Here is a 16,078-nt window from a genome sequence, read left to right as displayed (position 1 = left end):
ATGGTTCTGTTGTGTTTAAAGTGTTCGGGCTGTTTCCTGGATCTGTTGTACAGCATCGCATTATCATTCACAACAACTAGAACACAAGAGTCACAGGTGAAAATAAAAACACTTTATTAATCAATAAAAACAATTCTTGATTGCCAGCAAATATCTCAAAACAGAGGGAACTACATCCAAACTGAAAGCAGGGGGTGAGACTGTTATGGAGACATTTGACGAACTACATAAATCATGACAAACACAAACATGAAAATATTTACATACCAAGACAGACAAAAGAAAGTGCACTAAGTCGTAGCAAATAGTTGGTGTCGCACTGGGTTACACTGAAGTGAATGTTAACCAGAGTTTCATGCCTGAATATCACATTTAATGAGGATATTTCTCCTTTCAAAATGTTTTTTTGGACATCATCGTAATGTTGCGAGTTCTGTTCAGCCTCTTGTAAATATTCTAACCTAACTGCTATCTCAGCTGCAACGACTTTTTTTGATTTTTTCTTCTTATTATTATTAAAAGAGGGTGATATAACATGTACTGACAAACTTCATCCAAACAGACAAGTAATAGCACTTCTACTTTGAGAACCTTTTTCTTTAGCTCTCAAAACCTTTAAAGTGGAGATAATGAGATTGTGAAATAAAGGCAAATAAAAGTGGCCACAACGCACTTCGTCATTTCACGCATTCAAATAACTTTTGTCTCTAACAACTTGGCTCACTTTGTTATCGACACGGAAACCTAAAAATACAGGGCTCATAATATTTAAGCCAAACACCTCGGCTTTACAGCAGTTAAAAAATCGCCTCAAGTGGCTTTCAGTTGGGTAACACTGGCAAGTAAGTTATTTAAAAGGGATCCCGCTGCAACACAGCGACCGCCTGCTTTAACTTAATGCTTAAAACAGTGCTTCCAAGTGGAAAAAAACAACAATCCATTAGCTTCGATCTGCGACAGCCTGGAGTTGGTGGTGATCTTACAGTACACTCTGGCTCACTCCTGACCCATCGCAGTATCGTAAATTCCTCTTATGATTACAGTTATCAAATCAACAAGGATGTAGACTTTTACATAAAGCTGAAGTGGCTAGACCTATAACCTTGCTTATACTACAGATTATGAACAGTTAATAAGAGCCTTCCTAAACGCAGCTCCCATATTTAAACCTGCAGCGAAGGAACAGCGACAGACAGCAAAATGCATATAGCCAAGCCTTTTAAAGACAAATTACAGTGCTATGAATAATTTATAAGAAAGTTGATACATTTTGCAATGCAGTTTGCCTCCTTCCTAAACATCCAGCTGCTCCGCTCACAGGACTTCACCTCTAGGCCTCTTTTAGCAGTGGCCAGCCCGGGAACACTCAGCCTCCAACTCTTTCTTTTCTCAACATCCATCCACACATGCAACCCAAACTTGTTAGGGCCTTCTGAACTCAGATGCCACTCAGAAACTGACTCAAAAACCGGAATTTGACATACAAACCTACAGAATTAGAGTGCAGCGTTGAAGCACTTAAGATGTATTCAGATCAAGTGAGGTGCACCATACAACCTTTAGTTAGTACAGGTGTTAATGGCATCCTATAAATGATGAACTTGCTTTCAGCCTTTGGTATCTAGACTCTCACAACCATAGGTACCGTTCTCTGCCTGAAGATGGCAACGTAAACGCCTCAGTGACTATAAAAATCACAAAAAGTCTCCAAGGGGGATGTGATCTGAAATTCCTTTAAAACCTTCGGTGCATAGCTATTCCAAACATCCTTGTTGACAGTGTTCTTTTACTCCCACTTTTCTCGTTACCAGTCCCTTACTTTTCCCTACAAATCTTCTCCATCCTCAGTGGTTTGGTGCAAAAGGGTCAAGAGCAGCTAAAATTTTTCTAATAGCTCATTTTGTGTCCTTTTATATCCCTCTTCTCCTTGCTTATTGTTTTCCCCTGTCTAAATAATGAAAGTACTCAAACGAAGAGCTACTTCTGCTTCAAAGGTGTTTTCCAGGAAATAAAATGTAGGAACAGATTTAAAAGGGAGAAACTAATGCAGGACGAGTAGTCAACAATGCCATTTTTCTACTCACCAGAATCTTCTTAAAGGAAAAAAGGACATCTCTCTTGCATTTGCAGAAATCTTTCTTACTGATTTAGCAAAGTGATAGAATAAACAGCAGTTTGTCCCCCTCACTTCTTTTTGTCTTTCTGTTTTTTCTCCGGCTTACGGTTCTGCTCGGCTGTTGTCATGCCGCGGGGCATGACCAGCACGCTGCCATCAGCGCTGTACTGGAGCGAGTACTCGCTGGGAGGATAGGGCCGGCCCTCCTCGTCCCGTAGCTGAGTGAACACCTCTTGGTACAGGCTTTGCATCTTCTGCTTCATCTGCCGGATCGAACGGATAAACTCCATCTTCTCCTTGAGCAGCCGAGCCTTGTCGCGCCGCAGGTCTTGGACGCCCTGCTCCAGGTTGATGATGGTGTCCAGCTTGCGCTTGCGGCAGTTCTGGGCTGCCAGCTTGTTCTTGCCGCGCCTGCGGATGTCGCGGATGAGGGCTAGCTGGCCTTCACTCAGGTGGTGCTTGGCTAAAAGCTCGTTGAACTCTTCTACAGGCAAGTTGATGATCTTTTCGTTGGAGAAGGGGATTTTCATGGCCCTGGCTCGGCGTTCATCACGACTTGAGTGTTTGTCGAACAAGTCCTGAGGAGGGTGAAGCTTTGAGTTTTGTTTGTCTCGGATAGTCTTCTTCCCAGTCGAAATGGGGAGCTCTGCGTGCTCAGAGAACGGAGAGGAAAGTGGCAGGTTGTAAGTATGATTGTGGCTGATGCTGTCGAGCTGAGGGAGGCTGTGAAACTGAGAGGGGTCCTGGTAGCTCATACGGCAGAGCTTGCTGTACCCAGGCTGATAACCCCCTACAGCACCCTCCTCCGTCTCCACAGTGGCTACCTCAGAGTCAGTACTGTAGCCTACAGCTCCCTCCTCTGAGAAGGTGGCAGACGTTGAAGAGGAAGAAGCTGCAGAAGAACAGGATGTCTCAGAACTGCTTGGGGAAGCCGGGCTGTGGCTAGAGTCCAGGGACAGGCCAGAATCTGAATCAAGTTCATCCTCTAGCTGGGACGCCTGGGCCTGGCTGAAGCCCTCCTCCATGGCAAGGTCCAACAAGCTAATCTCATCAAGCATGGACTCCTCGAGCAAAGTGCTGAACGGATCAGGCAGGATAGGCGTGGATGTAATGTTGTTATTGGAACTGTTTATATGTGGTGGGAGGAAGATCCCAGTCAGGTTAGTGGCTCCAAAGGTGGAGTTGATGTTAGTGGAGTTGCTGGAGGAAAGTCTGAGCATAGTGGTTCTTGGGGTGATGCTCACAGATTCCAGCTGGGGATTAAAAATCTGGGGGAAGTCTTGGCTGCAGCTGGGGAGCGAGGCCTGGTGAAGGCTGACATCCTGGTTTATTGGGGTTGAGCGAGAAAGACCAAAGTTTCCCGCAGTGTTGGACTCTGTTGTTCCACCGGTGCCACTGACACTACTGGAGTTGTTGTGGACCGCAGTGGTGTTCACTTCCATTGCCTTCAAAGTGAAATATTCAGTTAGAGAAAAGCTGTATTTTTATTATTTAATGATTCAAGAAGCCATTTTTCTGTACTTTCAAATGTGCTTTTACCCTAAAATAAACAAGAGATAGAGTCCAATTCAATTTATATAATTTTAATTGTTACTTCGAAATTAAAAAGAGATGAATTAAGAAAGAGGGGACTTACCTGCAGCTCCATGATGGCCATGATGTCTTGCCACTGCTGCTCCAGGTCTAACTGTGGCTCTGCTGGGAGCACCTGCGGTGCCAGAGGGAGGCCCTGAGATGTTGAAGGAACTTCTTCATTGGAAACTTCTATTGGGGTCACGACTGGGGCTGGAAACTAAATATGTCATACACATTAATAAAAAAAAATATATATTTGCTTCTTTGTTTTTCTGCACTAAGTAATATCTTGCATTGATAACTGTGTTTCAATTTTACCTCAGATTCTTCTCCAAAAGGAAAAGTTGCCTCCAACAGCCTCAAGCATTCTTGTAGAGACAGTGAAGTCTGTGAGCCGAGACTTGGGAGCTGGGTTACAACAAGAACAACAAACAAACAAAACATGTAATTATATCTTTAAGATGGTTTATTATTTGTAGTTTGGTTGATTCATTTTGGAGCAATAAGGAAAAAATAGTAAATGACTGGCAGTTTAATAACTGGTCTGTTTTGTGTTCACACTGGCTTTTTACAAATAAAACAAGCATCAAGTTGCACTTATAGTTTTAGCAGCCCTCATCCTGCAGGAAATCAAATTCCACAAACTGATAGCAGGTCTGCTGCACTTTACTATACAACAGAGTTGGTTGTAGTCGTGTGTCTCTTCAGCTGGGATTGGACATCATATAAGCGACAAAAAGGTAGTATTTTGTAAACCGCCTGGTTCCTGACTTTCCCCAAACACAATGTTGTGCCTCTGAATCACCCCAGTGGCAACATCACGATATTTAACAAATAGATTTAGTGGTAGCTTTTGAATTCATGCTAACTCCTGTGATTGAGCCACTTTTCTGTCACGCGACAAGCAGAATTAGAATCTGCTTGGCAATGGGCTGGTGCTGTTGTTCTGTGTGTACCACAGCTTGATTGACAGCTTTCACAACAGCACTAACAGCTGACACAAAATGGAAAAACACACAAAAGTGTGCTTTAACCAAATAGGTTGGATGTAAAAGCATCCATCTTTCTGACAGTCAGCCAACTGTTGTTCATGCTGTTTTATATTCTGATTTAAAGTTAGTTTATTTCAGATATATTCTCAAAAATGTATTTGTGTTTTAGTTAAGTGAAGAGAACATATATTTTGGGAACAAGCTTCTTTTTAAGTTTGTTCACAGAAATATCACAGATGCCATGAATACCACAAATACCAGAGCTAAATGTGCTCCATCTGTGGCATCAGTAGTTTTAAGATTATATTTCTACTTCACTTGGGATTGCAATTCAGAAAACCACTTGTCTGCTGAAAAATAATGTATGTTAAGCCCTGAAATAAATGTTATGCGGTCGTATCACAACTTATTAAAATGAACTTGTGTGCAGCTTGTTAGCTCACTAAAACCTAAACATTTGTGTACATCAAACTGCAGCAGCCTGATGTGCTTTATCTAACCTTCTGCTGTATCGACTGGTGGGACTCAACAACATGATCACGCTATTTTATTCAAACTGCAATAAAATAGTGTGATTATATTTTCAACCTGCAATGTTTTGGACCAATGGTGAAAACAAATTAACTGGAAATTTCTCCACATGAATAAAAAATTATTTCAGCAGAGAAAATAATTTTTTATCACCACTGTGCTGCTGCCATGTTTCTGTTTAGTTTTTATGTGCTATAATAAAATACTAGGATATAAAAGCTCTGCTTAGGCTACCGACCTGCTCGGGAATACTCTCTCCAGTCTCCCCGTCCACCGGCTGAGCCTCTTGTAGGTTTACTCCGTTTCTCCAGCTCTCCTGTTCCTCATTCCTGTCCTTGTTCTCCTGTGGGCTGGGCTTCTCCTCCTCACTCTCCTTCTGACGGTTGCTGTAGCTGAACACTTCTCTTCCCGCACCAAGGTCGATGTCCTGTCTCCACAGGATGTCAATCAAGTCAATGTCCTGGAAAAACATGAAGCAACCACTGAAAAAAGGCCTTGTACAGAGAAATGTTCATTTAGTAATCAGGTACCGTGTAGGCAATCAATTTACTGAAATAATTCTAGCACTGTACAATTGAAACCCAACACACCTTGCTTTTTTATCACTGAAAATATTCACTTCAGCAGCTTACAGCCCTTTATCTTTTATGCAAGCAGCTTGGCCTTTTATTGCATTCGTGTGGATAATTTTGGGAGAGAGACATCATGTAACAGAAATACAGTCAGATGATGCAACCATGACAGAATCACTTTGGGATGGTGATTATCATGTGACCAGAAAGAAGTTTCAGTTTATCAGAGTGACTTTGTATGACCCCTAAATCTACTGTGCAAGTATGGACATTTGAGTTTTTTTTAAGAAAGTTAGACAAAAATAAAACAGAACAATAATCACCAACTACTCTGAGACTACATAAATGTAAAAACAGCACTGTTATTGTTTCTTTTGGTGCCAGTTTATGAGTGCGTTCATGGTAGATGGCTGTCTGTTGTGCTTTTCAAAGTTAGATTTTTAGTTGGTCATGGTAAATGAGAACAGACACAGTTGTAATGAATGTGACTCAACTGGTTTGACTAAAAATATCTGACACTGCTTGAAAGGCCAGGGTTGGAGACTGTAAAAGACACTGGTGTGTATTGTCACGTAAACCTTTTTCCATACCCAAATAAATAATATCAGTTTGACTGTCATAAGTATCATAACATAAACCATAGGAATGAACATAGAAGCTGTGTTTACCTAAAAGGTGATTCCAAACTGTACATACCATTTAATTTCTCAACTACTCTGTCTATTTTAAAATAAATAATGATCAAAACCTGCTGTGTGACTGTACTAATAACAAGTAACTGTGAGAAAGAGGTGTCTCTCCTCCTTGTGACAGATGTTCCTCAAGTGTGAGCTGCAGTACCTCTTTGGTGAGGTCCTCATTGCTGTCTCTGCTGCCCTGCTCCTGGTTGCCCTCTGGGGCTACAGCACCCAGGCTGCCGTCCGCTGCGTTCAGGCTGTATGTGGATTCAGGCGCTCCACTTCCTCCCCTCATGGCCGGGGTAGCGTCAGGGTTGTTAATGTCCTCTAGGCCGGCCCCATTGTCCAGGGTGATGCTAGAGCTGGACTGGCTGCTGGCGGACACCACAGTCTCCGAGTCACGATGCACTAGCCAGGTGTTGAGCTCGGTACTGGGCACAGACAAGCGATCCAGCTGGCGCACCTGGTTCAGCAGTCGTCGAGTGGTGAAGAAATGGTCGAGGTCCACACTCTTTGGATGGATGCCATAGCCGTCCAGCGTGTTGCGCAGGTTGTGAAACTGTGTCTGGGTGTAGGCTGAGCTAGGGCCCAGGATGATCTCTCTCAGTGGGGGCAGCTGATTGCTTAGATAGGTGTCAACGTCCACCCGCACCCCAATGAGACTCAGAAGGATGGTGAACTGAATCAGGCCCTCTGTGAAGTACTTTTTCAGGTAAAGCATTTCTTTACAAAGGAACAAAAGGTGAAAGTAAAAAATTAAAACAAAAACGGGGCCTACTACCTTGGATTAATTCTTCTGTACTAGTACTAGAAGATGGAAATAAATACATGAACATAAAAAGTGGTTAAAGATAGTGAGGGGAAAGGGTCTTTAAGTGGATTCTGCAAGTTTAAAAGGCATATAAGATCCGTACTGAGGTTTCCACTTCTGACAGAGTCCAGTTTGTTCTTAAAGCTTTGTTCTTCATAAGATTAGTCCCATTCCTGACAAAAGTGAGAAATGACACGTTACTGCATTGCACTGGTTCAACATGATCATACCTGCTTTTAGCCCTAAGACACACACGTCTTACCTACATTTGCAATAGGAGCATGTTAATAAGAACCAGGACTTGCTAGCCTACTGCGACCACTCCATCCTCCCAGACTTGAGAAGTGATGTCGGCTCGCACCGCGCAATGCCTTTTTCATTCTTGGAAATTTAGCACAACCGAGACGAACACACAGGTTTGGAAGACATCACCCCACTCTGGACAGGACAACTACTTCTTGTGGGTGCAGCTGAAGGTGAATGAGAGAGTCGAGAAAGCTCGCTGGGCTGCTACCACACACACCAGCGACGGCGTTAAGGTGGCAGGCTGGGTCCCTCCCTCCTCTCCACAGCTGCGCCTATCTTCGTCCTTACGGCGTTAGCTCTGAGGCTAAGCGTGTGCTTGGAGAGCCGTTACAGCGTTTACACATTTAAAACCGCCTTATTTAACGACATATAACACAAAGAAGCAATTATAAGCAACGTCGCCGCGTTCGCTCGTTCGCTTGCATCTCTGTTTATGCTAGAAAGTGACAGGTACCTCCACTGGTATGTTATCTACTGGCATCAAACAATCTCCCTGGCAACAAGTGGTGAAAAGATGATTGACAATTCACTCGGCCATTCACAGGGCTCAATCGCTGTGACGACATATGAGTCCAGCAATTCCCAGCCAATAGAAATGCGGCGTAGAGGGGGCGTAAATAAAATGCTAAACTACTATAAGAACTCAAAGCGTTCACTGTGCTAGCTTTTAAAAGCTAGTTCATTGCTAACTACTGTAACATTTAACTACTTTTAAAAGTAACTTAAACAAGACACGCAGCCATATCTTGTCATCCACATACATATTAAGTTTTCATCGGTGTGTCCGCTAATAATAGCTATAATGTCACGAATCGGTGTCACCCACGAATCGGCTCATAACATTAAAACCTCCTCATTTGATACTTACGCATGAAGATTTTGCAACTTTGCCTTCATGCCCAGTAGTGCACTGTCACCTAAGAACAACATTCAGTTCCCGTTTCATTAAAAGTTCCACAAGGCTCCCCGATATACCATTCTCCAGCCGTTCCTCATTGAATGGCCCACCATGACTTGCAGAATTGCTAGCTGGCCCGGCTAGCCTAGCAGCGCCGCTTGACACCAAAACACGCTTTCACAGCGCGCATGCGTAGAACATTCTAGTTCAAGTTTTCATCACCTGACTAAAAACTCCCCACTACTAATAATAATCAACGGAACACACGGATAAAATACGGTTTAACATGTTGGCAAAACGTTTCCATGTCAATACATTTCATGTGTGCATTACAAATCTGTAAAATATTCCATGTGTATATTTTGTGTTATTTTATCATAACATTAAAACACTTTACAGGTAACATAGGTGGTGCTGAGACTATCTGACAAACTGAAAACCAAAGCAAATAATAATAATAATAACATTTAACAAAGTTAACATTACCTCTAAATAAACTGTAAGAGTTTCTATTGTAGATTTAATAGATGGATGATCCACAACCAGACGTGGCAGAAGCTCTGTCCTCAAATAAAAGTGAAAGCATTTGCCTACAGAGGTAAAAAAAGAAAAAGAAAATAACACAACTACTCTACTAAGACATTGAATCTCTGACTGAATTACTAATAAACAAATTGTCATTCTAAAATAACTTTTTCCACAGTGACTGACAATACAATACAGCGTGTGACACATATTTTTAACATTAATGCATAAGTAGCATTTAGGTGTTGTTGCAGATCCAGGTGGAGCTCATTTTAACTACTTTATAAAAGAGCAGAAAGTAAAACCCATTGGTGTTACACAAATATTAATGTTTTTTAATTCAAATCTTGTTCCAGTTGCATAATTAGACCTTGAATAGTAATTTAAATGCAACAAAGTGCAAAAGAGGTTTAAATTGCATTTTTACCCTCATATATGGAATCTGCTGAAAATTTACAACTTCTTAAATAATAAAAAGTAATAATCTCCTTCTGAATTTTAGAAATATAAAACAGGATTAACATGAAAATGTACCCAAATGTGTACTTAAGTATTTGTATTTATCAAAAGTAAGAGCTCTGCATTTAAATCCAATATATAAAGTAAAAGTAGTCATGCAGCATTTTATTAACTGATCATATGTTTTGTGTATAAAATATACAACGTGCAAATTAACTATACATATGTCTGACAAATGTAGTGAAGCAAAAAAAAAAAAAAAGTATAATAAAGTGTTTCCCTCTGAAATGCACTGTGGTAGTATCAAATCCCAAATTGGACATTTTCAGGTACTAAATTAAATTATTACTAAATTGTTCCTATGTACAATACCTGACTAAATATGCTTTGTAACATTCAGATTAAAAATAAAACCAAAAAAATATGTCAGCAATGTTAATGTGTGGGAATGTCAGAGATAGATTTATTTGTTAAAATAATTCTGTTCAAAAGCTGTAAATTACATATAAAATGTCAAAATGTTTGTTTGTTTAAATTTAGAAAACAAAGATCACATATTACTTTGAATTAAATACCACTTTTATTTTTTCTTGCGGATCATATCACTATATATTAACCCCCATCAGGTTGACCGGCCTGTTGTGGTATCGCTTTGAAATGTCTGCTTCAATCTGCAAAAACAAAATGACAGCTGACAGTCAGAAATAATGACAACAATACTTAACGTTCATAAGATCCTTCAAAGTGCGATGTATCTTAATAATGAGTCTATTGTACATAATTTATAATAAAAATAAAATGTAAAGCTGCTTCCTGAAGTTTACTGAACTCTTACTAATAGACAGTAATACTGTACAGCCTTCTTCTTCTAGGGAGCTGGGAAATCTCCAACCCTGTGAATAGAACTAAATGGAAAAAGTAATCAAATACCAGTTTCTGGAGTTCCCGGGTGCATCCTGCCAGCAGGTCAATTCGAGGCTCCAGTCTGGACTGCTCCTCTAGAGCTTCCTGCCTCTTCTCAGCCATTGTGGCACCCTTCAGCACCAGAATGTCTGCCTGCTTCAGCTTCTGTCTCAGCACCTCTGACACACGTTCAACATACCTGAAACACAGCAAATGCACATTTAATACGAAGGAAGATTCAATGTGCTACATGAAAGCATTTATACACACATGCAGAATATACACAGAAGATTCTGTGCAGCGTAAAAACGAGTGATACGGTTTATGCTGATTGAAACTGATATGTTAATACAACAATGAGATCAGTTATGGCAGTGTACCGTGGCGAGGCCTGGATCATAAACAGGTGCTGCATCCGGAGAGAGGTGAGCCGGCTCACAAGGTCCTGTACCACTGAGAGCATCTCCCGGATGTGCTCAGAGGTTTGGCTTTGGATGACAGAGGGGGCCAACTGGAACTGGCTCATAGCTACCACATCACCCTCTTCTCCCATCTCACTCAGGCGCTGGGTGAAGAAGACTTCAAGCTGCACAAACACAAAACTGGTGAGACAGATGATCTAATCTGTCTTTCAAATATGATCGAATAAATAAAATATCACAGTAAATATGTTAAACCATCCCTCCTCCATGACCCACAGTTATTACTTTTCATTTAGTCTTCCTTTTCGTAGCCTAGTTGCCATTCCCTACAGGTTAACAAATATTGTGAATTCCCTTAACACCCATAGTCCTACAGTTTTCAACATAAGTCATTACTAAAAAACGGTGACTGAAACCTGCATTAACTGGGTTTTTTGGCCACTTGGGGGCAGCAGTTGTTTATTTACAACAAACAGAAACAGACAAACGTTACTAATAATATGGAGATGCATTTGTGTGGACCTGTCAATATAAGTCAAACATCCACTCTCCTATTAGCTCGATTTGCTCAACTCCTTTTCTATCTCTGTATTAGTTTAATGCTTTTCTATGTTCTCTAGCTACTCACTAAATTTGTCTGCTGTGCTGCAAAGCATGGAGCACATTGGGTTCTTAAATTTTAACAATATGACAAAACTATGCTAAAGAGTCTTTAGATCCAGCTGATAATACTCTTTCATGTACAGTACTGTGCAAAACACCACGAATAGATTTGTTGTTTTGGCAGTGTTGCTACTACCATATATTTATTTCCTAGTCTTTGGACAATTTCTTATATGCCAGGCATTGTGTTGTCTTTCATTTCTACTTTATATCTTTATTATAGGCAGTAATAAAACACTGACATTACCTTATATACAATGAGCAAGTGGGAGTAATTTGAGACTAGATGACCATACTCTACCTCCATCAGCTCATCGATGAACTGGCTGCGTGACTGAGAGTTCTCCAGTATAGATAAAGCATCTTCGCCCTTTGCCACACCCTCAGGACCTACAAAATGATATAATCTTCTTAAACAAACACACATTTCATCCGCCTTACAGGTTGGGGAGTTTAAAAACCAAACACTTACAGTCTGTGCCCACATCAACCACCTCAATTTCTACAGGAGCTGCTTCACTGTCTCCCCAGTCGATGCCACCTGCACTAGAGTCCTGTTAGAGGAAACAAGCAAAAACTGGAGCAGTGGTCCTCAAACGACATGAGCCCACAGCCCCCATTCATCACTAGTCATGTTCCATGGCTTCATCCCACATTTTAAATTGGATGATGATTAACACTTTTAATGACTTAAGTGTAGACCACAAGTCAGTTTGGTAAAGTTTGTTTACAATTTCACTCATGTATTCATTACTTTCAGTAATCTATTTAAAGCAATCCATTAATTTTAGCTCGATTAATATTTCATTATCATTACTTTGTCATTGGCTTTAGCCAACTATTTCAACCTTTTACTTATTACATTTAGCTGCCTATTCTGTACTTTATGATTTTACTAAGAGCAGTGTCCATTCATTTTAGATATTTTAACACTTCTTTATTAATTCTAGCTACCATCATAATTTATCTATCTCTTTCAGCTATTTCATCCATTTACACATTACCCTTAAGTATTTTGATCTGTTCCATTTATCCATTACTTTCAACCACTTTCAACTATTTCTAACTAATACTAAACAAAAAAATTAATGTTTCAATATCTATATGTTAATCATTGAATAGTTTATCTTAAGGCAAACTGTGTACATAAAATCAAATACTGTATGTTCTGGTTTCATACCTCTGCGTTTGGCTCCAAACTGATTCCCCAGTCTATACCATCCTCAACTGTGATGCCAGAACTAAAACCCTGAGCATCTGTGCCTTTGCCAAAGTCACCCCAGTCGATCTAAAGCAGGTTTTAAAACACAATGGAGAAACACAAAGTCAGTGGTGAGGAAAATTAGTTTTAAACTAACACATTAACAGATTTGTTGAATTTCTCACAGCAGCACTGAGTTGCAGCATGAGTCCTGGGGCTACATTGCAGAGATATCTGCAAAGTCTGACTGGTAACCATGAAAATTTGAATTAGTCCATGTTTTATAGATTGTATTTTTGTAATGTGACCATGATGACTGCTTAATATAGCGACAGTAAAACTAACCATGCCCTCTGTGAGTGTTTCAGGACATGCATCCTCAGCTATGGGCCTCTCAACAACTGTGGGAACTGTCCCCGTTCTCCACTCATAAAATGTTGTGTTTCCACTCTTCTGGACAAATGTCAGTAAGGGCAGGACCGGTTCAGACCTACAAATAACAACATGTGTTTTTATAGTTAAAATTGGGATTACAGCGCACCATTTAAAAAAAAAAGTTGACAGATACATAGCAACAGAGTATATGCACTCACCAGTCACAGACAAAGTTTGTGAAAGCAGTGTAAAGTCGGATTTGTTCCTCTAACTTTGCTGCATCTTTACCAATTTTCTCAAGCACGGCTGGCAAGTCTTTTACCAACGCCTGAAGCTCATGAGCCACGTTGTCTCCCTGACAACAGGAAAACAAAGGTCTTCACACAGAGCACTAATAAAATCAATAGTTCTGAGCATTGCAAGCATTGTACCATATCAGTATAAGTTTTTGTTTTAATGTTCTGGTGTGAATCTTCTTGCACTTACTCTGATGCCATACTGTTTACATGCAGCATAGTAGCGTTCCCTCAGGTCTGCAGCTGAGCTCTGGCACTCCACTTCCCGCCTGCTCAGCTCCTGCTGCAGCTGCTGGGCTTTAGCCAGCTGCTTCCTCAGAGCTGGGCCTTCATAGCTCACACTGCGAATCAGCAAGCTGGCCACCTCCGCTGGGACACAAACAGATTTTTAATATTATAGAATTCTGTTCATGCAATTATTCCGTTTCTACAGTTGGATCAGATTCCTCTACATCCTGCAGTAATGACATAGAAATAACTTGAACAGCTGCAATAGAAATCTACGGTTTCCTGTTTCTAAAATCTATACATGATGAATATTGCTTTTCTACCCTTAACAACTACTCTAATAGCACACACAAATGTTGCCTTGTTATGATAATTACAGACTTTTCTGTTGTTCTATATCACACTTACCCAAATAGACATTATCTGTCTCATAAAGAGACACAATCTCCTGCCAATCCTGTAACAACAAAAACAGAAACTAACTTATAGTTTCAGTAGTTTAGGAACACAAGCAATGTCCTCAAACACCAATTAAAAACTGTGGCCATCTGACCCATTGACTGATCTGGAATAAAACAGTTTGAATCCTCTCACCTTCATTCTCTGTGATGAATATCTGCCAAAGATGTTCTTGGACGAAGCCTCTGTTCCCTTCAGTATCTCTACTATCCTCAAGCAGTGAAAATAGTGAATGTCTATGAGTAAAAAACAAAAGATGTGGCTGTTTATAATTTAGACAGAAGAAAGAATGTGAAAAAATAAATATACAAATACAAACAAATAGTGCCAAATTATACTATATTATAATATATATATATATATATATTGTAACTTTTAACTTTGTAAGTTTAGCACAAATCAATATTATCATAAGGATTTATTTAATATCTTATAATATCTTATAACCGTGGTTCCAAAGGAGTTTTTAAACATCCTGGCTTCTGAAACACAAATGATTAGCTATGAGATTTGAATGTGGTAATAGTTCACAAGAGGGACAATCTTGGGCTGCAAAGGACATACAGGATCCAGAGAGAAGCTGCTTGATCTCCTCGTTTTCCGGCATGTCCTGGATGGCAGTATTGATCTTTTCTCTGATTGCTTTTATGGCGTTTTGCCATTTCAAATTACAGTGACGTCGATCCAGCAGCCAGTCTGTGGAAACAGAACAATTTATTATGATAAATATCATTTGATTATTGGAGGCAACAAATAAAAACTGCAAAAGACACTGGATTAATGTATGTGGCGCTGCTGTATTGGGTTAGGCCGTAGCTTGTGCATCTTGTGGTCAGGTTCATGACAGAAATGTAGTGCTTAACTGATTATTTTATCATACTTTTTCTTTAACTACAGCTTGACTTCTTGACAGGAATCTCTGCTATGGGAATGTCCTGTCTTCAACAAGTTATGTGCAAAAGGTATACTTTTAATACTCTTAAAAGTAAGTAACTTCAGCTTTGAGGAGAAAGAGATAAAGCATGTAAACTATACATTGAAGAAAAGAACTTGCTTTGAGAAACATTAGGTTTTTAGGTTTTCGTCTGCATTAAAGTAATTCAGTGCTGGTTATCTGAACATGCAATAGTACATAGCAAAAGATAACTGTTAATTGGTAATTATGAGTAAAGTGTATTTTCTTTCTTTTGGTATATGCAATATGTCTAAAAATGGTTTAAAAATAGACCAGTTCCAATTAAATTCCGTTATCTTACCTAAAAGTTTGCTGGTTTGTACGTCGATGGGAAGGTTTTGAATGTTCTGCTGAAGTGAGAAAACAGAACATTAGTAGTTTACACTTTTTCTCCAGCAGAACCCAGCACAGAGTGAAAATGAAGCATTCGTGTGTGCTTTAACATTACAAACAGTGATACAAATAACAGAAAAACAACAAAATAAAGAGGAAAAGGTGACATACTATCTCCTTTATCATTAGTGGACATTTGTTTAATTTACAGTTGGCTAACTGGACTTTGACTGTGTCACTGTTAGCTGATGTTAGCTAGCAGCAGGCTCATTGAAACCGAGGCAGAGAACGTTGATTTCAGCTTACCTCCATTGTCTCTTCGTCCTTTAACAAACGAACCCACTTACGAGATTCTCAAGTCTTCATTATATGTTGTTGTTTTTAAAATATAACGTTATATCCACTTTATTTCGCACCATCCAGAATTCACTGTTTATGACACGTTAAGAGAAGGAGAACCAATAGAAGGAGGCAATCTTACGTGGTGCCAGGGAGTTGACCAATCATGTTTCAGTATCTATATCCCAGCAGGTGATTGGTTAATATTTTAGTTCCGACTGGCTGCTGTGACAAAGTCCGTCGGTAGAGGGCGATCTCACACCTGTTTAAAATAAACAAGTAATAAAGAAATAATCTCATGTCCATAAAATTTAATCACATAATTTTAATAATTATGTGATTGTTATCAGTAAATTCTCTTGTAACAATCAGGGCTATAAAGGCTTGATTAATAACTGACCCACTACACTGCATTTTGCTACCTGTTAGGGGTTTTCAGAGG

The 16,078-nt window shown here is 39.9% G+C and overlaps 2 protein-coding genes across 6 annotated transcripts; both read right to left on the bottom strand.

Annotated features, from left to right (window-relative positions):
- Positions 1-90: 90 nt before the first annotated feature.
- Positions 91-9,216, bottom strand: nfe2l1b (nuclear factor, erythroid 2-like 1b). 4 transcript variants are annotated; one of them, XM_026351325.1, is made up of 6 exons: positions 8,965-9,216; positions 6,627-7,447; positions 5,453-5,674; positions 4,010-4,099; positions 3,753-3,908; positions 91-3,561 (listed from the first exon to the last, which is right to left on the bottom strand). In XM_026351325.1, exons 2-6 carry the CDS (start codon positions 7,182-7,184, stop codon positions 2,185-2,187), a joined length of 2,403 nt encoding a protein of 800 aa, XP_026207110.1. In that variant the 5' UTR covers positions 7,185-7,447; positions 8,965-9,216; the 3' UTR covers positions 91-2,184. The 4 variants fall into 4 exon arrangements, with proteins under 4 accessions (XP_026207110.1, XP_026207107.1, XP_026207108.1 ...); XM_026351322.1 differs by lacking the exon at positions 8,965-9,216 and adding an exon at positions 8,449-8,639; XM_026351323.1 differs by lacking the exon at positions 8,965-9,216 and adding an exon at positions 7,537-8,197.
- Positions 9,217-9,903: 687 nt separating this feature from the next.
- Positions 9,904-15,768, bottom strand: cdk5rap3 (CDK5 regulatory subunit associated protein 3). 2 transcript variants are annotated; one of them, XM_026351327.1, is made up of 14 exons: positions 15,604-15,768; positions 15,266-15,314; positions 14,574-14,705; positions 14,145-14,245; positions 13,959-14,007; positions 13,513-13,691; positions 13,245-13,381; positions 12,997-13,141; positions 12,631-12,738; positions 11,923-12,004; positions 11,752-11,840; positions 10,746-10,951; positions 10,393-10,564; positions 9,904-10,133 (listed from the first exon to the last, which is right to left on the bottom strand). In XM_026351327.1, exons 1-14 carry the CDS (start codon positions 15,607-15,609, stop codon positions 10,068-10,070), a joined length of 1,521 nt encoding a protein of 506 aa, XP_026207112.1. In that variant the 5' UTR covers positions 15,610-15,768; the 3' UTR covers positions 9,904-10,067. The 2 variants fall into 2 exon arrangements, with proteins under 2 accessions (XP_026207112.1, XP_026207113.1); XM_026351328.1 differs by having other exon boundaries at positions 15,266-15,311.
- Positions 15,769-16,078: the final 310 nt, after the last annotated feature.

This window comes from Anabas testudineus, chromosome 19 (genome assembly GCF_900324465.2).
Source record: "Anabas testudineus chromosome 19, fAnaTes1.2, whole genome shotgun sequence".
NCBI lineage: Eukaryota > Metazoa > Chordata > Actinopteri > Anabantiformes > Anabantidae > Anabas > Anabas testudineus.
This window is presented reverse-complemented; position numbering and strand designations above follow the sequence as displayed.

Excerpts from the sequence above, each read along its gene's own strand:
- nfe2l1b (XM_026351325.1), bottom strand. The coding sequence starts at position 7,184 with ATGCTTTACCTGAAAAAGTACTTCACAGAGGGCCTGATTCAGTTCACC. Across the intron at positions 5,675-6,626 it reads ATGAGGACCTCACCAAAGAG|GACATTGACTTGATTGACAT; the intron begins GTACTGCAGCTC and ends ATGTTTTTCCAG. Across the intron at positions 4,100-5,452 it reads GAGAGAGTATTCCCGAGCAG|CTCCCAAGTCTCGGCTCACA; the intron begins GTCGGTAGCCTA and ends GTTGTAACCCAG.
- cdk5rap3 (XM_026351327.1), bottom strand. Across the intron at positions 12,005-12,630 it reads GTTTGGAGCCAAACGCAGAG|GACTCTAGTGCAGGTGGCAT; the intron begins GTATGAAACCAG and ends TTCCTCTAACAG. Across the intron at positions 10,134-10,392 it reads CCCGGGAACTCCAGAAACTG|ATTGAAGCAGACATTTCAAA; the intron begins GTATTTGATTAC and ends TTGTTTTTGCAG.